This window comes from Entelurus aequoreus, linkage group LG08 (assembly GCF_033978785.1).
Source record: "Entelurus aequoreus isolate RoL-2023_Sb linkage group LG08, RoL_Eaeq_v1.1, whole genome shotgun sequence".
Taxonomy (NCBI): Eukaryota; Metazoa; Chordata; class Actinopteri; order Syngnathiformes; family Syngnathidae; genus Entelurus; species Entelurus aequoreus.
Window position 1 is genome coordinate 39,737,878 of NC_084738.1, and position 23,603 is coordinate 39,761,480.

The following is a 23,603-nucleotide window of genomic DNA, read 5'->3' on the forward strand; positions in this document are numbered from 1 at the left end:
AAATACAAAACCGCACATCCTAAAGAGATGGTCAGAGAGAGAGCAGCTTGAAAACAGTCTGTAATGCATAATCTTTGCAAAATTGTTCAGACCACAAGGAAGTGTTTTAAATGTAGAAAACTAAATTCATAATATGACACATTCAAGTACGCTTTTTATAAAGAAATATTATTATACTGTTTAGTTGTCTCTGTATCTGGGCCCAACAATTGCTACAGTACAAATTCATAACAAGAACATTATAACGTGCATACCTATGCATGTCTTGGGATAAGTTATAAAAAAAATTTGAAAAATTCCATCCATCCATCCATCCATCCATCCATTTTCTACCGCTTGTCCCGTCCGGGGTCGCGGGGGTGCTGGAGCCTAAATCTCAGCTGCATTCGGGCGGAAGGCGGGGTACACCCTGGACAAGTTGCCACCTCATCGCAGGGCCAACACAGATAAACAGACAACATTCACACTCACATTCACACACAAGGGACCATTTACTGTTGCCAATCAACCTATCCCCAGGTGCATGTCTTTGGATTTAGTGCAAAAATATATTATTTTTGCTTAAAATATAGAGCAAAGGTAAATTATAAGCACAGTTAATGCAGCTCTGAGAAGAAACTGAGTTATTTTTTTATATAGTGTACAGTACAGTATATCCCTCAGTACAAAGCCACAATTTGCATCCTCACTGTGGCACCAACATTTCCAATTAAACCTTGGAAAAGAGGATCAAGTAAAAGGGGGCTCCTTCCTTGCAACCCCCCATGCAGTGACACACACAATGTCTGATTTGTGGAGTCAAAATGGATGGGAATAAATCAGAAGAACCTGGCCAACATGGCTGCAAACTAATCAATGTATGCCCAAGGGATAGCTGTGGTCCCTCACTAATGGCTCAGTGTGTAGGTATGTGTGTGTGGTGGATGAATGTGCAGCACTCAACGTCCCCTTATCCACCCCCACCATGGTTGCCTGGGTGAGTGCGTATGCGTGTGTGTTGAATTTAATTGCAAAACACATGGGCGAGTGTTCAATGCATTTTGATGGCCAAAATTGCCTCGCTGTTGATTCGGCATCTAAACACATTGCTACATCTTGAAAGTTGTGCAGTGTCCAATTTGAGAAATACAACATATATTACCTTTCTGGTGACCACGGCCCAACGTGACAAACCCAGAGGAGATGAAGTTATGAAGGTCTGCACCACCACTGCTCCGAACACTCTCCTTTCCATAGTGACCTGTTTGTACACAAAAACAACATGCATCTCTTAATCACACATTAGTACATTTGCACTTATACCGTACATGACTTCAAACTAAATTGTGTTTACGCGTGCTTTTCTTGTTTATGCTTTGTTTTGCTGCCAGTACTCTCTGTCTAGTGCAGGGCAATTCTGGCGGCACTGGCTTTCTGTTGGCCGTCGTCTCGTGAACTCCTGGTGCAGACGTCTTCTGTGATAGAGTTTCTTTCTGGCTCCGCCATACTCAGCCATGCATTCATTTGGGTGTGTTGGTGTGTGCATGTGTGTGTATTTGTACGTGTGTTCCTTTGTGTATTTGACTGATGATGGGGGTGGTCTGTGATCGGGGCATTGTTTTTAAGACTGTAAAGCACTTTGTGTTGCATTTCTTTGAGGTATGAAAAACGCTTTAAAATAAAGTTTTATTTGATTTAATTTTGAATTGAAATCTGGCTTGGGAATGACAGGCTGGAATGGCAGGTTCAATTTTTGCAGCAAATTCCTAAAAAAAAACAGTGTTCCTGTTGTATAGAGGAACTTGGAACACTCAACACATTGTGTAACGGCAAAATTTATATTTCAGTTATTTATTGTCTAACCCACAATTTAGGGCTAAATGTTTGTTCAGTAGTTTCTTACCCTTCGCTGCCAGTGTCTGGGTTTTGTCCTAGGATAAGACACTTTTATGGCCTATAAAACTTTTGGAGCCCATTTGGGATATCTTTAAACCTTCCCTCTCTCCAAGGACAGACTACTGTGATATTGGTTAATGACTAATTTACAAACCCCAAAACCAGTGAAGTTGGCACGTTGTATAATTCGTTAATAAAAACAGAATACAATGATTTGCAAATCCTTTTCAACTTATATTCAATCGAATAGACTGCAAAGACAAGATATTTAATGTTCGAACTGAGAAACGTAATTTTTTTTGCAAATAATCATTAACTTATAATTTAATGGCAGCAACACATTGCAAAAAAGTTGGCACAGGGGCATTTTTACCAGTGTGTTACGTGGCCTTTCCTTTTAACAACACCTTTTAACATCAACTTTTAACAACACCTTTTAACGTTTAACGTGCAGCCAACAGAGTGTGAACTATCTGAGTATGCAAATGGCCTAAATCTTGCTACTAAAACCAGATAAGAGCAAAAAAAATTAAAATATGCGATGGAATCTATCCCTATATGTTAACAAAAAAAGATTTGTTGAGCGATTTCAAGGATTATCCGTCGGACGCGTTCCCAGACACGTTGAACTATTTGGTGCTCTTCATTCTACACGATAAAACAGATGAAAGTTTGGAAAAGCATGGAAGTCTACAACTTTTTTGTGTGTGGATGGGTCAAGGAAATTGCTATCAAGACTCTACCAGATAAATATGCATAGTTTCTGCTCGGTAAAGCTGCATTTCATGTTTTAACTTCGCGTCTACTGCCATGTTTGTTGTTGCACATAAATGGGTTATACTTGTCTTTTTCCCCGTCTTTACCAAAATATAACTATAGACGTCAACATTGTGTATGTGCTGAAAGATTAATTTATGATTGTTGCCTTTGGTCAAATCTTAACTCTTTTAGGTTTTGCTGACATTTGCTTTCTTTTATTAAGACTCGCCGAGTTGGTGCTTTACAAAACACTCGTAGCAAAAATGTGTTTTAAGAATTCCGAAACAAGAGAAAATATAAATAATATCGGAATATTACTTAAATGGGAAATACAAAATGTTAAAAGTATATCAAACAAACTGGAGTACGTGACACTTTTTTCGTTGTCTTTTGCAAATCTTGCACTATTTTTCCCTTCTTAATTACCTCTCAAAGATCTCAAATGGAACTTTTACTCATTTTGCGATTTGAACAGCCTAAGACAAGGCAAGTATAGGACATTTTTCTTCGAGAAAGGCAAAATGCCGCTCAGAACACTATGACAACAGACACTCCCTGGCCCAACACCTCGCATGGTTAAAGAGCCAGTCATCACGTCAGGTGATTACAATTTATTACAGTCCCACCCACAGACCATTAAGAGATCACAGCCCATGAAGCCAGTCATTTGTCTTTGAAAATGACGCGTACAGTACTTAAAAAATTAAAAGCAAGGATTTGCGGGTAATTGGCAAAACATTTTCATTTTTTCTATGATTTTCAAGAGGAAAGTTATAGATTGTTTGGAAGGACATCTCTGGAAGCATCTTCGTATATTTACAATGACATACGATGAAACAGTGTAATATACAAATGAGAGGAAATATTTCACATTTTAAGTATTTATTTCTGTTCAGTTACTTCCTATGAAAAAAAAAGTGAGATTAATCTAATTCCTTTTGTCGCCTCAAATTCTTTATTTTACTTTTTTTTATGTTAAATACATTGATGTCCAAGTTATACAAGCATGTTTAATTGTAATAATGACGACACAAACACATATTTAAAGCAACATACTTCTATGACACCAGTTCTTGCTTTGATTTAAATTAGTCTGTATTGTTTTTTGTTTTTTTTTGCTACACGTCTGACATCTTTCATGTGGCAATTGAAAGAAAATGTTCAACTATCCCATCAATCCATCCATCCATCTATTTTCTACCATTAAAATTAAATATGTTGCAGTTCACACAGTATTTAGTTGTACATTAAATGTATATATTTATATTAATTTATATTCAGCAATTTTCTGCCAGCTCCTCTCCTGTTTTTAGCAGCATGTTTCCTACTACTCTTTCTAAAATAAATAATACTTTAATAAATCATTCTTCCCAGTTCTGAGTGAAGTGACTGCTGTGTTGTCGGTAAAGTGTTAATGATTGTGATTGGTCATCTACTGTTAACGCAAACGCACTAATGGCAAAATTTGAAAATCTTTGACTAAACATGGAATTTTGTTATTCTTATAGCCAGACCTGTGTGTTTATTTCCGTACCTGACGGTTTCGGTCACAACTGTTGCCTTCCTTCTGGCTATAAGAATAACAAAATTGCAGAATTGTTTGAAGACCTAATGAACCTCTTTGGATTACTTGACTAATCATGTTATCGTCCAGCGCCGTGCAACTACATATCCTACATCTTCAATGTTTAGCTAGGTTAAGCCAGACAACAAAGGAGAGACCCTTGACAACTTCAATATAATTTGGAGTGGAGGCCCCTTTTCTGAGCGCAAGTCGCCTCACCTGTTACTGATTGGTAATCAGGAGACACATCTGTTCCTGGTTGTCAATCCGGAAGCTTCTAATGCCTGTGTTGTCTACTGGAAGGTGCTAGATCCTTGCTTGTGTTTTTTTGCTTTCTGTGTTTTGTGTGTTTTTTGTGCTACTATGATTCTGCTTTCGCAAGTGCTTTGCTTTTTATCCGTGGTCTTCTGCCTTGACCATGCTGATGTTTCCTCTTTTTGCCACCATTAAAATATACCTTCACCTGCACATCGCGTAACGTCTCTGCATCCTTTGGCCACGCCTTAAGTGCAAACCTGCTACAGTGTGACAGTATAACTTTTTTGTACACTGAAATATTATTAGAAATAGTTTACAGATTTTCTCTGTCGTTTTTTGTTTTTGGCATTTGGTAAGTAGCTGTGTGTATAGGGATGATGATCGAAACCGGTTCTCCCGGTTGTTCGATAAGAAAAGAACCAATTCCATGGACTCGAATCCCTTTTTGAGAACCGGTTCCCGTTATCGAGGCCACTATAGTAAAGAAAAAGAGTTGGTTCTTTATTCGAATCCCTGGGAATGAATCCCGTCCCACAGGAAATGCCTTGTGGATCATCACAGGAAATGACGTAGCTCAGTCATTACGCGGCAGATACAGAAAGCAGCAAAAATAATGGACCGGAAAAAACGCCTCAAGGCATGGCTTCACTTTACAAAAAAATATGATGAGGAAACGGCAATATGCAATTATTGCCAGGCTTCGCTCTCATGTAAGGGGGGGAAGTACAACAAAAAAGCACACATGCTAATTTTGTTGATTGATGACTGTGGCGTTCTTAGTGTCATAATGTGTGTAGCTAGTATGTTCCAATAGCAGCAGAAGTGCACTTTTTGGAGAGCTGTATTATTTTCAGTTTTGTGCCCAAGGGACTGATTTTATTTAACACAATATTATTATTTATACACCTATAGTGATCACAGAGACGGGTTATTTTTGTGTTGCTGTATATATTTGTTTTTCTGAAAAATCCCACCTAATATACTTTGGGTAACAACAGTCAATATTTATTTTTGTATTTTATTTTTTAGGGGGGTAACAACAGTCAATATTTGTTTATTTATTTTATTTTATTTTTTTCTTATAAAATAAAAGCGAGCTTTTGTTAAACCAAATATTGTTTGTTTTTTTCCATATACAACAACCTATCTGGATTTGATAAGAGAATCGATAAGGAATCGGTTCGATAAGAGGATTCGATAATGGGCTCAAACTCGATAATTTCTTATCAAACATCATCCCTATGTGTGTATCTTTCAAATGATGCTGGATTCTGGATTCTTGGATCAAAAACATACTCGGGCTGTTACGCATGCACTATGTTCCTCATAAATTATAATTACTAAAACTTCTAACAGCAGGAACAAAGCACATACATCTACTGTATAGATTTTATGAAGCATAATTTGATTGTGCAGTATTTTTAAGCAGTTAATGTCAACCACCCACATACCGGCACACTTTGAACCCCATGCTTCCTACCACCGTTTTGATGTCATGGCTTACATTAGGTCTTGATAACAATACAGTACTTCATGTGATGTTTCTTTCACAATATTGTCATCCGCCTTTGTCACTTAAGTCATTGGTAGGCCTCTCCCGGGCCCGCTGCCACCTTCTTGAATGTGAAAGACACTTCACAAGGAATGCCCATATCCCCCTGTCCACGTTCTCATCTTATTAAGGTGAGGCCGTGTGGTGAGCCTGCGGGCAAAAGGCGACACACCATGAATCTAATGTCCTTGCTTCAAAGGAGATTTTCACCTCAACAATGTGCCATAAAATTGTGCATGCGGCGGATGAAGTGGGTGCTCTGTGGTTTATGATAATTCTTTTAATCAGAATTCCACACCGGACACCCATAGCCCTTACATTTGTGGGAGGAAAAATGTGTCATGATATCATTTTTTTCATAAACCCTGCTGTCGGGGGAAGCTATAGTATACCCAACTCTAAGGTCGATTAGGCTTCAATGCAGCAAGGAAGAACCCCTCATTGTGTATGACAAAAAACTTCAATAATGGACACAGCCATAAATAAACTGTTTTTGTATCTACCTCATTGTTGTGGTCTGGTTAATTTTAGGTGACTAAAGTAACACACATACTCATTGGCACATTAATATGTTGCAAGCTCGTATGCTAGGTTTGCTCTCTTACCTTGGATTATGTTGTTTGTACAATGTTACGTAACTTAGGAAAACACCTGAATGTGTGTCCTTAAGTCTGTGTTGGACGATGACAGGAGCTTCTAGATAATTGACATGAATTTGTTTATATACGGCTATGTTGATTTACTGTATATGCCATCTCCCTCCAACTATGACGTGCTGCTATTCATCCGACCTGCATCAGATAATTCTTATACAGATCAGTCTTGACTGTGCTTGGCAGGAGCAGGTGGCGGGTTAGGTAAATTCTGGGGTAAGTTCTCGTAATATGGAAGAGATGCTCAATGGTGTAAATTTATTTGGAACATGCATGATACATCACAAATTTCCAGTATTTCCGTTACATGTCCGAAAAGTGTAGGAAGTAACTGAGGTTATTTATTCCTTCCCCTTTTTTTATTTCATAGCAATTGTTAACACGTGTTCACTTCCTGTTCTCAATTAGTTATTCCTGTTGCCAATTTGTACACAATTTAAATCCATAAATAATAAAGTTCTTAATAATTAGTTGGTGCCAGTCTGGAAGACGCGCTAGCTGTTCCAGGGTTGTGACTCAGGGTGGACCACTCTTACATGCATCAGTTGGTGACGTGTTTGTGTTGTCGACTTGTCAACATGGAGAAGATCCCCCTCTGTTGGCTTCCCGATGGATTGACCCTCACATTATCTAATAATGTGACAATTCAATAACTGTACCGACAGCCGTTCACCCAGAAGGGGGGGGGGGGGGTTCTCTCATCGGTAGCCCCTTACAAGGTTATTCAAATAAGATGTGAACGGATTAAAAAGTTCTGGTACCAGTATTGATCTCTGGGGTATGCCACAAGATATATTTAGCAATGTAATAAATAAATAAATGATAAATGGGTTATACTTGTATAGCGCTTTTCTACCTTCAAGGTACTCAAAGCGCTTTGACAGTATTTCCACATTCACCCATTTACACACACATTCACACACTGATGGCGGGAGCTGCCATGCAAGGCGCTAACCAGCAGCCATCAGGAGCAAGGGTGAAGTGTCTTGCCCAAGGACACAACGGACGTGACTAGGATGGTAGAAGGTGGGGATTGAACCCCAGTAACCAGCAACCCTCCGATTGCTGGCGCGGCCACTCTACCAACTTCGCCACGCTGTCCCCATGTAGACATGTGTTCGCCTATCTTCACGTATTGCTTCCTGTCAGTTAGATAGCTTCTTACACAGTTCAAGACCAACCCGCTGATGCCATACTGTTCTAATTTGTTAATTATGATATTATGGTTAATTGTGTCAAATTCTTTAGTTAGATCCATACAATTTTTTATTTTAATTTTAATTTTATTTTTTGTCCTGTCCAAGGTTAGATCCATACTAAACTGCACTTGCACACTTTTGTACTATCTAGTACATGAGTAATCTCTTCCGTTACTTTGATTAATGCCATCAATTTTGCTCTGTATCTGTATTAGTTATCCACGAGCATTCCACTTTTATCAATGAATTTGTCCAATCTGTTAAATAGTTCTTCGTATATTTTTCGAAAATTCTGCAAGTAAGGAAACAGGACTGTAGTTTGTAAACTTTTTTTTGTCTCCAGTCTTACAAATCGGTCCAACTTTTTCCATTTTCATTTTGTGTGAGAATATTTGAAATGATTGGTTACTGATATACTGTACATTAAAGGTTCTATTCAATAACCTTTTTTATCATTTCCATATCAATTCCCTTACAACAGTTGAGGTCTTGGATTAACATTTATTGACAATTTTGATTATTTCCTCTTCTGTCACGTCTGTGAGCAACATGGAGTTGTCTACGGTATCATTCAAGTTCTCAACTGACACTGGGTCTGGAATCTTTTCCTCCAGATTTGGTCCAATATTTACAAAGTAGTTATTTGTCATGCCTGTGTGATCATGTTTTGTTTTAGTCATGTCCTGTTTGGTTTTGGTCACTTAGTTCCTGCTTTTTCACTCCCTTGTTTTGTTTCCATGGTTACCCATTAGTTTCACCTGTTCCACGTTTAGACTCACACACCTGTCACCAATCATGTCACTGTTATTTAAGCCTGTCTTTTTCTGTTGGTCGGGCTGGCGATATTCTGTCATGACGGGGACTATGGGATGGTTTGTTTTCCCGGAATACAAAGGACATTTGGAGCGGGCAAGGCGTGAAGGTAAGGACATAATTTAATTTTAACACTAACAAAAGAAACAAAAGGCACGCACAAGGCGGAAGTACAAACTTGGCTAAGAAACAAAACTAGCACTTGGGCATAAACAATGGGCGTGAAACAAATAAACACTTACTGTGACATGAGCAGAACAAAAACTTACGTGGCATGGCAAGAAGCATAAACGATGGAATAAGCAGGGCATGAAAATGACAGAGGTAAACAGATTTGGTAAGGATAATGTCGCCAGACCGACTGCCTGGCAACTACAAGCTTAAATACTGGTGACATGATTAGTGAAAACAGGTGCGTGACTCAAAATGTGAAAACGTGAAGCAGGTGGAACTAATGGTAGTCATGGTAACAAAACAAGCAAGAGTGCACAACCAGGAACTAAAAAGAGTCCAAAAAACAAACAGCACATGGCCAAACAAAAACATGATCAACAGACATGACATTATTAAAGCTTTTAACTAATTTGTTCATTTCCGTTTCCGTCTGAGAAGGTAATCCCTAGCACCTTTTTTAATAATGATATATAGGATGCACAACGTTGCGCTCATATTGTTTTTGTCCCTGTCTAATTAATAATGAAGTATTCTTTCCTACATGTTCGTAGTATGCTAGTTAGCTTATTTTTAGACGTTTTGCACTTTTCTGCCTTTGTCGATCTTTGCATTATACAGTACATATGTACATTTCTATATAATGTAATCATCTTGTTCCAGACATTTTTCAGTCCTTTTGTCATACATGGTTGACTGTTCTTATTTTGCTTTTTACAAACGTGTTTCCATGGAAAATGTTTGTCATAAAGCATCATGAATGTGTTAAAAAAAAAAAAATACCATATGCACCATCTACATAATTTTCACTCTACACATTGTCCCAATTTTGCTTTTCTAGATCATTCTTTAAAGCAATTTTACTTTTCTCTGTGCTTAATCTTTGAAATTTCTTTTTGTCATCCATGTTCCTCTTCCTGTAGTTTCTGTCATAGATCATTAAAACTGGCAGATGATCGCTGATGTCGGTTATTAAACCACTTGTAATACTGTATTATTATCAAAATCATCGGTAAAAACAATATCAATAAAAGTGGCACAGTGTCCTGTCATTCTGCTTGGTCTTGTAATTTTGGATATAAACTCATGGTATACATTGTATCTATGTCATCAATGGTTTCAGGTTTAGAAAATACCTGGGGAAATATAGCTTCTATGGAGTTCGCCACACTACTTTGGCACGATAATAGCTTGAGCACTGAAATGCTATTTGATGTGGAAGACAGCAATGCTAAGACGACAGTACGGAGAAATGTAGTGAAACTCGATCAGTCGTTCTCAAACTACGCAGACTTCATCTAGTGGTACGCCAAATAATCAAATATTTAAACACAATGTTACCGTTCAAACTGTGTGTAATGTTACAGTGTTATAGTTGTGAATTAAAACCTTAACACACCACTGTATTTTAATATTGGTCATTATGGAGGTACTTAGACATCCAAGTGTTGTCTGAGTTGGTACCTGGTTAAGAAAGTTTGAGAACCACTTTATAAAAGATCTAAAAACGTACAATAAATCAGAGCCTAGTCTCAAATTGTCATTGATACCAATTTGCGACTGGGAGTTCATCTACTGTATTTTTTAAAAAAAACTAACTACTCTTATTTTATTATCATGTTATTTTACTATCATAATTTACATGTCATGTCTGTTTACCGCATGCAGAGGAGCTATTCCATTAACTGGCACGTCTTTCACTTTTTGGATTATTTTGAAGTCTATTGGTTTGTGTTATGAAGGTTTGCTAAATGTAACTGTGGAAGAGCGATTGCAATCACGGTCGGCTACGCAGCGTCCATATGTGCGCATGTTTGTGTTATGTTGTTTCGTCAGCCCAATCCAATGAGTGCTGAGGTGGGTATACTTTTCATGAATTACTGATTTTGTAGCACATCTGAATGGACTCGGAGCGGAATACATCATGTTGAAGAAGCTGTGAGCTTTGCGTTCACATGCTTCCCACACCGAAGCCCACCGCTCTAGTGTCTTCCAAGGAAACTAATGCAGTAAGTGCTGCACCTGCACACTCAGCGGTGCAAAGGTCCAGTTGTATAATAAAAGCCAATAATGAGATTGAGGAAGGGAAATACATTGGTGGAGGCCTTGCTGAGGCTTAACACAGGTGCACTCAAGAGGAAGCTTCTATTAAAAATGCTGATGTGGTCAGCATAGAAATGTTTTTAACATGTGAGTGGATTGAGAGTTGATGATGTCACAAACTTAAGCTGCACACAGTATAATTGCAGTGCGGGTGTAGCCAAGGGGGAGGTGTTTAAGAGCCTGTAATTACCTCTCACTGAAGAGGCGATATTCTCACCCATGTCTGTTGTAATGTCCGATACGCCATTAAATAAAAACCTCTACATTACATGAAACGTTGTCAAGAGGTATATAACACAGTCCACGGGCCATGCAATTATAACCCCAAAGGAAGAACTATTAAATGTGGCAAATGATTCCTCATGATGTGTGTGTTGACTTGACTTCTGCTTCTGCTCTGACACGCCGTCTTTGTTACTCCCTTTCTTTAACCATTTTTGCTTTATGGTCTTAAAAGTGAACTGCAGTTTTTTGGAACTTTGCCTATTGTTCACAATCATAAAAGACAATGGGAGCTCCACTATTTCGCCCATAAAATCAGATAAATAACCATTCAAAAAGCGGCAACAATACTCCATTTACATCACTTCCTGTGTCCTTGTGTTTACATCATCGAGTGGTCTGCTGTTTCCTCGCTTCCTTGCTCAATTTTTGTTATGTTTGTTGGCTCTCATTTTAATTTTTAATAATGTAAGTACCTCAAAATTGATGTTTAGCTTTGCTGACTTCAAATATATTTTCCGGGTAATGGTTTATACCAGTGGTCCCCAACCACCGGGCCGCGGCCCGGTACTGGTCCGTGGATCGATTGGTACCGGGCCGCACAAGAAAATAAATAAATAAACACTTTTTTATTTTTATTAAATCAACATAAAAAACACAAGATACACTTACAATTAGTGCACCAACCCAAAAAACCTCCCTCCCCCATTTACACTCATTCGCACAAAAGGGTTGTTTCTTTCTGTTATTAATATTTCTGGTTCCTACATTATATATCAATATAGATCAATATAGTCCGCAGGGATACAGTCCGTAAGCACGCATGATTGTATTTTTTTATGACAAAAAAAAAAAAAAAAGTTAAATTTTGAAATTTAATATACCGCTTATGCTTAACATGATCAAAATACGTAAATATTATTTATGTGCGGTTACTACATTACATATATACTTATATCATGTATAAAAAAACCCTACTGGGGGTGTTTGGATGTTTTTTAAGGCCTTTATAGACGGAATAGAACTCCTCCCGTAGGATCCATTGTAAGCAGACTTTTGATAGTATTTATTTAACATTTAGAGTGCATTAAATAAAAAATCCACCCGTCGCATGTCTTTCATAATGATTGTGAACGATTAGCAAAAAAAAAAAGAAAATAGTGCAGTTCCCCTTTAAGCAAAAGCATTTGCTATTTTGGACACTTGTAGTTGTTCTTCTTGTTCTCATTATTAGGGAAGTAACAATATCAACATCTCACGATATTATCACGGTTTTAAGGCTACAATACGTTATTGTGGAATTGTCCCAAAAAAAAATTAAGCGGCAGGATTGTTTTGAATAAACACTTAACTGCAATTGAAAACACGCACAATGCTCAAATCAGTGATGGTAAATGTGATTCTTTTTACTGACTCGATAGCCTGTAAGCCACTCACCAAAGTGAATCGATTCACTTGGTTCACTGGATTCACTCATCACAAATCTCATTGCGCAAAAGCTTGCACATGGTTACTGCATGCTAAGGCTCGCCTCCACTTGATTCACCTATCACAGAGCGGATGTACAGGACCTCACACACGATTCACTTGATTCACTCAGCACAGAGGGCATGAGTAGTATGTTGCACATGATTGGCGACTGCACAAGTCTTGCCGCCATCCGTCAAACGTTACAAAGCGCGTGCGCAGTGAATCGCACATACGTAACAAGTAGTCCCATTCAATAACGCGCAAAAGTTAATTCTGCAAAACTCACTTAGTCTTGATAAACTGCAGCTTTTATTCACACTTAATTATATCCACAGTTGCAATAGTTAACAGCGTTTTAGTTTTTGCCAACCACTCATGTCTCTCTTTCTGCCTGTGGGCTCCTCATGCAACTACTGATAATATTAATGCAAATTGAATGAGATCGCTATATCGCCACTGTGGGATAAATACAAGTCTGTCTAGTATATGTGACAGCAGAAGTGGTGCAACAGCGCCTGTTGCTGGTTAAACTGTGGTATATATATCGAAGGAAATTCTCACAACTGTTAAAGGCCTACTGCAGTGATTTTCAACCAGTGTGCCGCGGCACACTAGTGTGCCGTGAGAGATCGTCAGGTGTGCCGTGGGAAATTATGTAATATCTCCTAATTTTAACCATTGTCGGGTGCCTGCTGTAATAAAGTGCGGCAGATAATGTAATACTCTTCTATTTCAGTAGGAGGCAGCAGAGGGCGATATACCTGTAAAGACAAGCGAGGTAGGCTGCGTGACACGTGACACTGACAGTGTGGGATCGCAGCAGGAGGAGGCGAGCAAGTGACAGTGATGGAGAAGTTTTTGAGAAGGGAAAATGTAAATGCCGGACAGGGTCCTGGACAAAATTCTGACCCAAATGAAGGCCCCAGTATGAGTGGTCGACAAAATAAAAAAGACAAGACGGTGAGCTCGAGGCAATACAGCGAAAGCTATCTTTCATTTGGATTTACTTTCACCGGGGATGCGACAGCACCGACTCCGCAGTGCTTGGTGTGTGGTGAGAAGCTATCCAATAGCGCCATGGTGCCAAGCAAGCTTAAACGCCATCTCCAAACGAAACACCCTTCCGTTCAAAACAAGCCGATGGACTATTTTGTACGCTTACGTACAAACAATGAGAAACAGGCAACTTTTCTGAGAAAAACCACAAAGGTAAACGAGAGAGCCCTCAAAGCTAGCTACCTTGTTGCTGAACTCGTAGCTAAATCAAAAAAGTCCCACACTGTGGCAGAAACATTAATACTGCCAGCTTGTAAAGCCATCGTAAATGAGATGCTCGGCCCTGACGCGGCCAAAGAGATCGCTAAAGTGCCTCTCTCAGATAACACAATTGCCAGACGTATTGATGATATGTCTGCGGACATCGAAACTATTGTTTTGGAAAAGATGCGCATCTGTAAGAAATTTGCCTTGCAAATTGATGAGTCGACGGATATTAGTGGACATTGTCAGCTCTTGGCCAACGTGCGTTTTGTGGATGGAGAAGCCATTAAAGAAAACTTCCTATTTTGCAAGACACTGCCAGAAAAATCAACAGGAGAGGAAATATTTCGGGTCACGTCGGAATATTTTGACAAAAGCGGGCTTTCGTGGGAAAACTGCACAGGTGTCTGCACTGATGGAGCCGCAGCCATGGTCGGGCGCGTCAAAGGCTTCGTAAGTAGGGTCATAGAAAAAAACCCGGATGTTATTGTTACGCACTGTTTTTTGCACCGTGAGGCACTCGTTGCAAAGACCTTACCAGCAGATCTAGCTCCTGTTTTGGATGATGTTGTGCGCATAGTGAACTTTGTGAAGACGCGACCTTTGAAATGTCGCTTATTTGCGTCTTTGTGTGAGGAAATGGGAGCGGAACATAAAGTGTTATTGCTCCACACGGAGGTCCGGTGGCTGTCGCGCGGCAAAGTGCTTGCCCGTGTGTATGAGCTGCGAGAGGAACTTAAAGTATTTCTGACAAACGAGAGGTCCGATTACTCAAAGCTGCTTGCAAGTAATGAGTGGTGTGCAAAGCTGGCATACCTGGCTGATATATTTCATCATCTGAATGAACTGAACACACGGATGCAAGGCCGAAATGAAAATCTGCTTACAAGCACTGATAAAATGAATGGATTCCGTTTGAAGTTGCAGCTCTGGCAACAACATGTGCAGCGTGGCAACCTTGAAATGTTCCCATTCACCGAGAAACTGCATGATGGCAACACTGCTGCAATGTGCGAAGTGATTGGCACACATTTGAAAACTCTTGAGAAAAAGTTGTTATTTTATTTCTCTTCAGCCTTCACAGAATGCCTTGACTGGGTCAGGGACCCATACAGCTCAGCATCCATTGCTGGTAAGGACATGACTTTAAAGGAGCAAGAGGAACTCATTGAACTGAAACAAGATCGGGGTTTAAAGCTAAACTTTGCTGATCTTCCTTTGGACAGTTTTTGGTTATCTGTTGCCAAGGAGTTCCCCATTCTGGCCAACAAAGCCATTTTGACATTGCTCCCGTTTTCAACCACATATCTATGTGAGCTGAGCTTCTCAAGCTTGACTGCGATAAAAACTAAAAACAGAGAGAGACTGAGAGCTGTTGAGGAAGAGCTTCGTGTGTGTCTTTCTACCATTTCTGCCAGGATATCCATTTTGTGTTCATCGAAACAGGCCCAGGTTTCACACTAGGTGAGTATAAATACATTTAGAAACTATATTATTAACTATATGTATTATATACTGTGTTAGAGTGTCATTTTGTGTAATTTTGGTTGGTGGTGTGCCGCAGGATTTTGGAAATGTAAAAAGTGTGCCGCGGCTCAAAAAAGGTTGAAAATCACTGGCCTACTGAAATGATTTTTTTTTATTTAAACGTGGATAGCAGATCCATTCTATGTGCCATACTTGATAATTTTGCGATATTGCCATATTTTTGCTGAAAGGATTTAGTAGAGAACATCGACAATAAAGTTTGCAACTTTTGGTCGCTGATAAAAAAAGCCTTGCCTGTACCGGAAGTAGCGTGACGTCACAGGTTGAAGAGCTCCTCACATTTCCCCATTGTTTACACCAGCAGAGAGAGTGATTCGGACCGAGAAAGCGACAATTACCCCATTAATTTGAGCCAGGATGAAAGATTTGTGGATGAGGAACGTGAGAGTGAAGGACTAGAGTGCAGTGCAGGACGCATCTTTTTTCGCTCTGACCATAACTTAGGTACAAGCTGGCTCATTGGATTCCACACTTTCTCCTTTTTCTATTGTGGATCATGGATTTGTATTTCAAACCACCTCAGATACTATATCCTCTTAAAAATGAGAGTCGAGAACGCGAAATGGACATTCACAGTGACTTTTACCTCCACGACAATACATCGGCAAAGCACTTTAGCTACGGAGCTAACGTGATAGCATCGGACTTAACTGCAGATAGAAACAAAAGAAATAAACCCCTGACTGGAAGGATGGACAGAAAATCAACAATACTATTAAACCATGGACATGTAACTACACGGTTAATGCTTTCCAGCCTGGCGAAGCTTAACAATGCTGTTGCTAATGACGCCATTGAAGCTAACTTAGCAACGGGACCTCACAGAGCTATGCTAAAAACATTAGCTATCCACCTACGCCAGCCAGCCCTCATCTGCTCATCAACACCTGTGCTCACCTGCGTTCCAGCGATCGACGGAGCGACGAAGGACTTCACCCGATCATAGATGCGGTCGGCGACTAGCGTCGGATAGCGCGTCTGCTATCCAAGTCAAAGTCCTCCTGGTTGTGTTGCTGTAGCCAGCCGCTAATACACCGATCCCACCTAAAGCTTTGTTCTTTGCAGTCTTCATTGTTCATTAAACAAATTGCAAAAGATTCACCATCACAGATGTCCAGAATACTGTGGAATTTTACGATGAAAACCGAGCTTTTTGTATTGGATACAATGTGTCCGAATACTTCCGTTTCAACGATTGATGTCACGCGCAAACGTCATCATACATAGACGTTTTCAACCGGAAGTTTAGCGGGAAATTTAAAATTGCACTTTATAAGTTAACCCGGCCGTATTGGCATGTGTTGCAATGTTAAGATTTCATAATTGATATATAAACTATCAGACTGTGTGGTCGGTAGTAGTGGGTTTCAGTAGGCCTTTAAAGCTTTTTGAAAGATCCATCCATCCATTTTCGACCGCTTGTCCCTTTCGGGGTCGCGGGGGGTGCTGGGGCCTATCCCAGGCGGGGTACACCCTGGACAAGTCGCCACCTCATCACAGGGCCAACACAGATAGACAGACAACATTCACACTCACATTCACACACTAGGGCCAATATAGTCTTGCCAATCAACCTATCCCCAGGTGCATGTCTTTGGAGGTGGATATTCCCGTAAATTACGGGTGATGTGCATTACATGTTAAAGGACACTGCAATAAAGACTATAATCCACTTGATTTTTAGTGATGTTGATACATCAAAATATCATACACATATTGTGGACATGTACAATATATAAAAGTGAATTATCTGGACAAAATAAAAACTAAATTAAAAAACAAACTAAACAATAGTACAACATTACAATAATATTTAGCAGTGCAATATTACATAAAAATAACTGGCTATTACATAGAGGACAACAGGCTCTCATTGATGCAAATTCAGTTTTCAATGATTACGGCCTGACTCGCCAACGTCAATGGTCCCCAATGACCAGTGAGTTAGTGTTACTAAATCATCGTTCGTCAATGAAGGAGACCCATTGTTCACTTCGTAGTTCTTTCCCTCAGTATCTGTAATTCAGTGAGTTGTCGTCAAGCACCTGCAACAGCACACGCCGAACTGTGACACTACGAGTGATTCAGCTCGGGCAGAAGGTGGGAGGAAATAGTTGATTTGAGGACAGAAACATATTTGTTGTTATTTATTTCGGGCTAACACATTTATAAAAATACAGTTAGACTAACAGGGTAATAAATAATTACATGTTACTTGGTTTATTCTCTTAATTGGCTAGCGTGGCTGGGGCGATTCATAGACATTGTGTCTAACTCTAGCCATACACAATTTTTTTATTGTACAAATGAAGGCCTACCCTTGAATGGAATTTATTGTCGTGATTCAAAATAACATCCTTGGCTTCAATGTGAGGAAATTAGATTGTAATTTTGTCAACTTTGTCTTATAAAAAAGCATTATTGTCATTCTGTAAAAAAAACTTTGTGTCTGCCTTCTTTTTCGCTATATGGAACTATTTGTGTTTTTTTGGTACTTGCTGAGTAAAATGAGCCTTGTTATTTTCAGTGTCTGCAAACCATGTAATACATCTCTTTGCATATGAGGAAATAAAGCAAGTCAGAGGAAAAAGGGAGTAAATCATTGCCTGTGAATTGTGGTAAATTAATCATAAGAGAGAGTGCATTACTCAGAGAAGTGATTATTATTTATTTTAACTGAGGGCACAGTCCTGTGAACGTGACTGCTCCTCATTTTCAAAGACTAGTCCTTGTTGTGGCTGCAGGGTGCGTTGTGTTTACAATCACATCTAAAAGGGTCCCCCAAAGATGTAGCATGGATACCAATAGAAAGAAAAAATGCAGTGCTCAAAGCAATATATTATGCTGTCTGCACAGTTTTTGCTTCTGGCACAGGTTTTTAAAAACATTATAACATTCCAAACACACAAAATGTTGTAGTGCACCAAAAATACAAGGTCATCACACAAGGACCGCAGTGTGAAAGTAAGGCACCATATGTTTAAAACAGCATTATTTTTTCTAGAAAAGAGCAACAGTAACGGTATAAGCAGTGTGAATGATTACCGGGATTTAGTTTTTTTAGTAAACTAAAGTTTCTTTTTGGTAGAAGTCAGCATTAATAGTTCCAGCTTGTAGCCCCATTCCCCATCTCTACTGAACAACGGTCACACTGCTTTTGTGTTTATTTATGTAGAGTATTTTACAGGGAAATGCCAGGTGTTCCCAAGCAGGAAAATTTAACAACACAAGAGAGATTTCAAACTCTGGCTTGTCTTTCGCGCTATCACAAGTCATTCACTGTATATCAGGGGTGTCCAAACTTTTTCCACTGAGGGCCGCAAACGGAAAAATTAAAGCATGCGGGGGCCATTTTGATATTTTTCATTTTCCAACCATAACAAAATATATGGATTTTTTTTTTTTTTGCCTTTAGGGGTCCCGGTCTCAGTTATTAAAATGTTAAAAATAAGTCTAATTTGTATTATTATTTTGTATTTAACGCTTACAGTAAATCTCTATATCAACTTAAAAAAAAAAAAAGGTTTTATGGCTTTTCTGTCAAAAACAACTTTGTTTTTTTATAGTAAAACTGAAATATGCAGTATTTAGTAATTAGAGCCCTAAAATATCAATAATGCAGGACACCATTGATTTTAATTATTTCATATTTTTGAGTCATCAGAGTGAAAAGATAAATACAATACCACTAAATATATTTGGGATCCAAAAGGTGCCCCACTCATAAAGTGATATATTTTTATTAGTTTTTTGTTTTTTTTACTTTTTTACTTTGTCAAAGAAAACTTTTATGTTTTTATATGGCAACTACACAATATATGCAATATTTACCACATAAAACATTTTAAAGTGAAATATTTGAACTAATTGGAGCTTTGAAAATAATTAATTATAAAATTGATTTTTTGTCTTTTTTTTTTTTTTTTGAGCTGTGGCAAAAAAATAAAAAGAAAGATATGTCCAGTCTATTGCAGATATGTCCAGTCTATTGCAGCACCAAGCAAACAATCGGAAAATTCCCGTCATATCAATTCCTAGATATGGTCGAAACTATTTAAAGTGCACTACGCATAATAAACGCAACATTGTTAATATTGCCACTACGGATAATCTTAACAAAAACTCGTCAAAACAGCCCAATACCTATAATATGGGCTTTTTAAACATAAGATCATTGTCTCCCAAGGCGTTATTAGTTAATGAGGTCATTAGAGACAACAATCTTAACGTCATTGGTCTTAGCGAAACCTGGCTCAAACCAGACAAATTTTTTGCGCTCAATGAGGCATCTCCTCCTAACTATACGAATGCGCATGTTGCCCGTCCTCTTAAAAGGGGAGGGGGTGTCGCACTAATATACAATGAAAATTTCAACCTTACCCCTAACCTAAATAATAAATATAAATCGTTTGAAGTGCTTACTATGAGGTCTGTCACACCGCTACCTCTCGACCTGGCTGTTATCTACCGCCCCCCTGGGTCCTATTCGGACTTTATCAGTGAATTCTCAGAGTTCGTTGCTGATCTAGTGACGCACGCCGACAATATAATCATAATGGGGGACTTTAATATCCATATGAATACCCCATCGGACCCTCAGTGCGTGGCGCTCCAAACCATAATTGATAGCTGTGGTCTTACACAAATAATACATGAACCCACGCATCGCAACGGTAATACAATAGATCTAGTGCTTGTCAGGGGTGTCACCACCTCCAAAGTTATGATACTTCCATATACTAAAGTAATGTCCGATCATTACCTTATAAAATTTGAAGTTTTGACTCATTGTCAACAAGCTAATAATAATAATACCTGCTATACCGGCCGCAACATTAATGCTGCCACAACGATGACTCTTGCTGACCTACTGCCTTCGGTAATGGCACCATTCCCAAATTATGTCGGCTCTATTGATAACCTCACTAACAACTTTGACGATGCCTTGCGCGAAATTATTGATAGTATAGCACCGCTAAAGCAAAAAAGGGCCCCTAAAAGGCGCACCCCATGGTTTACAGAAGAAATTAGAGCTCATAAATTATCATGTAGAAAACTGGAACGCAAATGGCGCGCGACTAAACTTGAGGTTTTCCATCAAACATGGAGTGATAGTTTAATAACTTATAAACGCATGCTTACCTTAGCTAAAGCTAAATACTACTCAAATCTCATCCGCCTCAACAAAAGCGATCCTAAATTTCTGTTTAGTACAGTAGCATCGCTAACCCAACAAGGGACTCCTCCCAGTAGCTCCACCCACTCGGCAGATGATTTTATGAATTTCTTTAATAAGAAAATTGAACTCATTAGAAAGGAGATTAAAGACAACGCATCCCAGCTACAACTGGGTTCTATTAACACAAATACGACTGTATATACGACAGACATTGCCCTCCAAAATAGTCTCTCTATTTTTGATGAAATAACATTAGAGGAATTATTACAGCGTGTAAGTGGGATAAAACAAACAACATGTTTACTTGACCCACTTCCTGGGAAACTTATCAAGGAACTGTTTGTATTATTAGGTCCATCAGTGTTAAATATTATAAACTTATCACTTTCCTCCGGCACTGTTCCCCTAGCATTCAAAAAAGCGGTTATTCATCCTCTACTCAAAAGACCTAACCTCGATCCTGACCTCATGGTAAACTACCGACCGGTCTCCCACCTTCCGTTTATTTCCAAAATTCTCGAAAAAATTGTTGCACAGCAGCTAAATGAACACTTAGTGACTAACAATCTCTGTGAACCTTTTCAATCCGGTTTCAGGGCAAATCACTCTACGGAGACAGCCCTCGCAAAAATGACTAATGATCTATTGCTAACGATGGATTCTGATGCGTCATCTATGTTGCTGCTTCTTGATCTTAGCGCCGCTTTCGATACCGTCGATCATAATATTTTATTAGAGCGTATCAAAACACATATTGGTATGTCAGACTTAGCCTTGTCTTGGTTTAACTCTTATCTTATTGACAGGATGCAGTGCGTCTCCCATAACAATGTGACCTCGGACTATGTCAAGGTAACGTGCGGAGTTCCCCAGGGTTCGGTTCTTGGCCCTGCACTCTTTAGTATTTACATGCTGCCGCTGGGTGACATCATACGCAAGTACGGTGTTAGCTTTCACTGTTATGCTGATGACACTCAACTCTACATGCCCCTAAAGCTGACCAACACGCCGGATTGTAGTCAGCTGGAGGCGTGTCTTAATGAAATTAAACAATGGATGTCTGCTAACTTTTTGCAACTCAACGCTAAGAAAACGGAAATGCTGATTATCGGTCCTGCTAGACACCAACATCTATTTAATAATACCACCTTAACATTTGACAACCAAACAATTACACAAGGCGACTCGGTAAAGAATCTGGGTATTATCTTCGACCCAACTCTCTCGTTTGAGTCACACATTAAGAGTGTTACTAAAACGGCCTTCTTTCATCTCCGTAATATCGCTAAAATTCGTTCCATCTTGTCCACTAGCGACGCTGAGATCATTATTCATGCGTTCGTTACGTCTCGTCTCGATTACTGTAACGTATTATTTTCGGGTCTCCCTATGTCTAGCATTAAAAGATTACAGTTGGTACAAAATGCGGCTGCAAGGCTTTTGACAAAAACAAGAAAGTTTGATCATATTACGCCTATACTGGCTCACCTGCACTGGCTTCCTGTGCACTTAAGATGTGACTTTAAGGTTTTACTACTTACGTATAAAATACTCCAGCCTATCTCGCCGATTGTATTGTACCATATGTCCCGACAAGAAATCTGCGTTCAAAGAACTCCGGCTTATTAGTGATTCCCAGAGCCAAAAAAAAGTCTGCGGGCTATAGAGCGTTTTCTATTCGGGCTCCAGTACTCTGGAATGCCCTCCCGGTAACAGTTAGAGATGCTACCTCAGTAGAAGCATTTAAGTCCCATCTTAAAACTCATTTGTATAATCTAGCCTTTAAATAGACCCCCCTTTTTTAGACCAGTTGATCTGCCGTTTCTTTTCTTCTCTCCTCTTCTCCCCTGTCCCTTGCGAGGGGGAGTTGCATAGGTCCGGTGGCCATGGATGAAGTGCTGGCTGTCCAGAGTCGGGACCCCGGGTGAACCACTAGCCTGTGCATCGGTTGGGGACATCTCTGCGCTGCTGACCCGTCTCCGCTGGGGATGGTTTCCTGTTGGCCCCGCTGTGGACTGGACTCCCGCTGATGTGTTGGATCCACTGTGGACTGGACTTTCACAATGTTATGTCAGACCCACTCGACATCCATTGCTTTCGGTCTCCCCTAGAGGGGGGGGTTACCCACATATGCGGTCCACTCCAAGGTTTCTCATAGTCATTCACCGACGTCCCACTGGGGTGAGTTTTTCCTTGCCCGTATGTGGGCTCTGTACCGAGGATGTCGTTGTGGCTTGTACAGCCCTTTGAGACACTTTAGATTTAGGGCTATATAAATAAACATTGATTGATGAAGAAAGACAAAAGAAAAAAAATCAGCCTGCATGGCAGCTTTGTGTCAACATTGCAACTTTTTCTCATTAGATTTCATCTCATTCCACTTTTTTTAATGTTCATTTTTATTTTTTGCAATAGCATTTCCAGAATGTGTGGCGGGCCGGTAAACAATTAGCTGCGGGCCGCAAATGGCCCCCGGGCCGCACTTTGGACACCCCTGCTGTATATGTTTAAAGAGGAGACGAGCAGTGTTAGGAATAATGCCTTTGCAGGATAACGGCTGTAGTAATTATGATTGTTTTTTAATAAACGGGTAATAATAAATAATACAATTTTGCATGTTGCATCATTTTAACAGTGAAATGCTGCGCATTATTGTAATGACCTGCTTGTGGTCAAGGAGAGACACAGCCATCCATCTATGTAATTTCAATGACTTTATTAACTAACAAATGTATTAAGTAGTGGTAACACAACAAGCAGTTAACACATTCAACAGGAGCTACTAACTGCTAAATGACTGCTAACCCTAAACTAAAACCACTACAGTGCATCCAGAAAGTATTCACAGTGCTTCACCTTTAAATGTGATGAACACTTCTTTTCCCTCACTTCTATATCTTGTGAGAACTTTTTGATCAATTCCTATGTAGGGGCACACAAACATGCATTTTGTAAATGGGACAGTGGGTGTCTACGA

The 23,603-nt window shown here is 39.4% G+C and overlaps 1 protein-coding gene across 3 annotated transcripts in view; it reads right to left on the reverse strand.

The window, feature by feature from the left end:
- The window catches only part of LOC133655868 (protein shisa-6), a 202,139-nt gene that overhangs the window by 150,403 nt on the left and 28,133 nt on the right, over positions 1-23,603 (reverse strand). For all 3 annotated transcript variants that reach the window (XM_062056456.1, XM_062056455.1, XM_062056454.1), the window contains exon 4: positions 1,142-1,240. In XM_062056456.1, the coding sequence (XP_061912440.1) occupies positions 1,142-1,240 (99 nt within the window). The remainder of the gene's footprint in view (positions 1-1,141; positions 1,241-23,603) is intronic.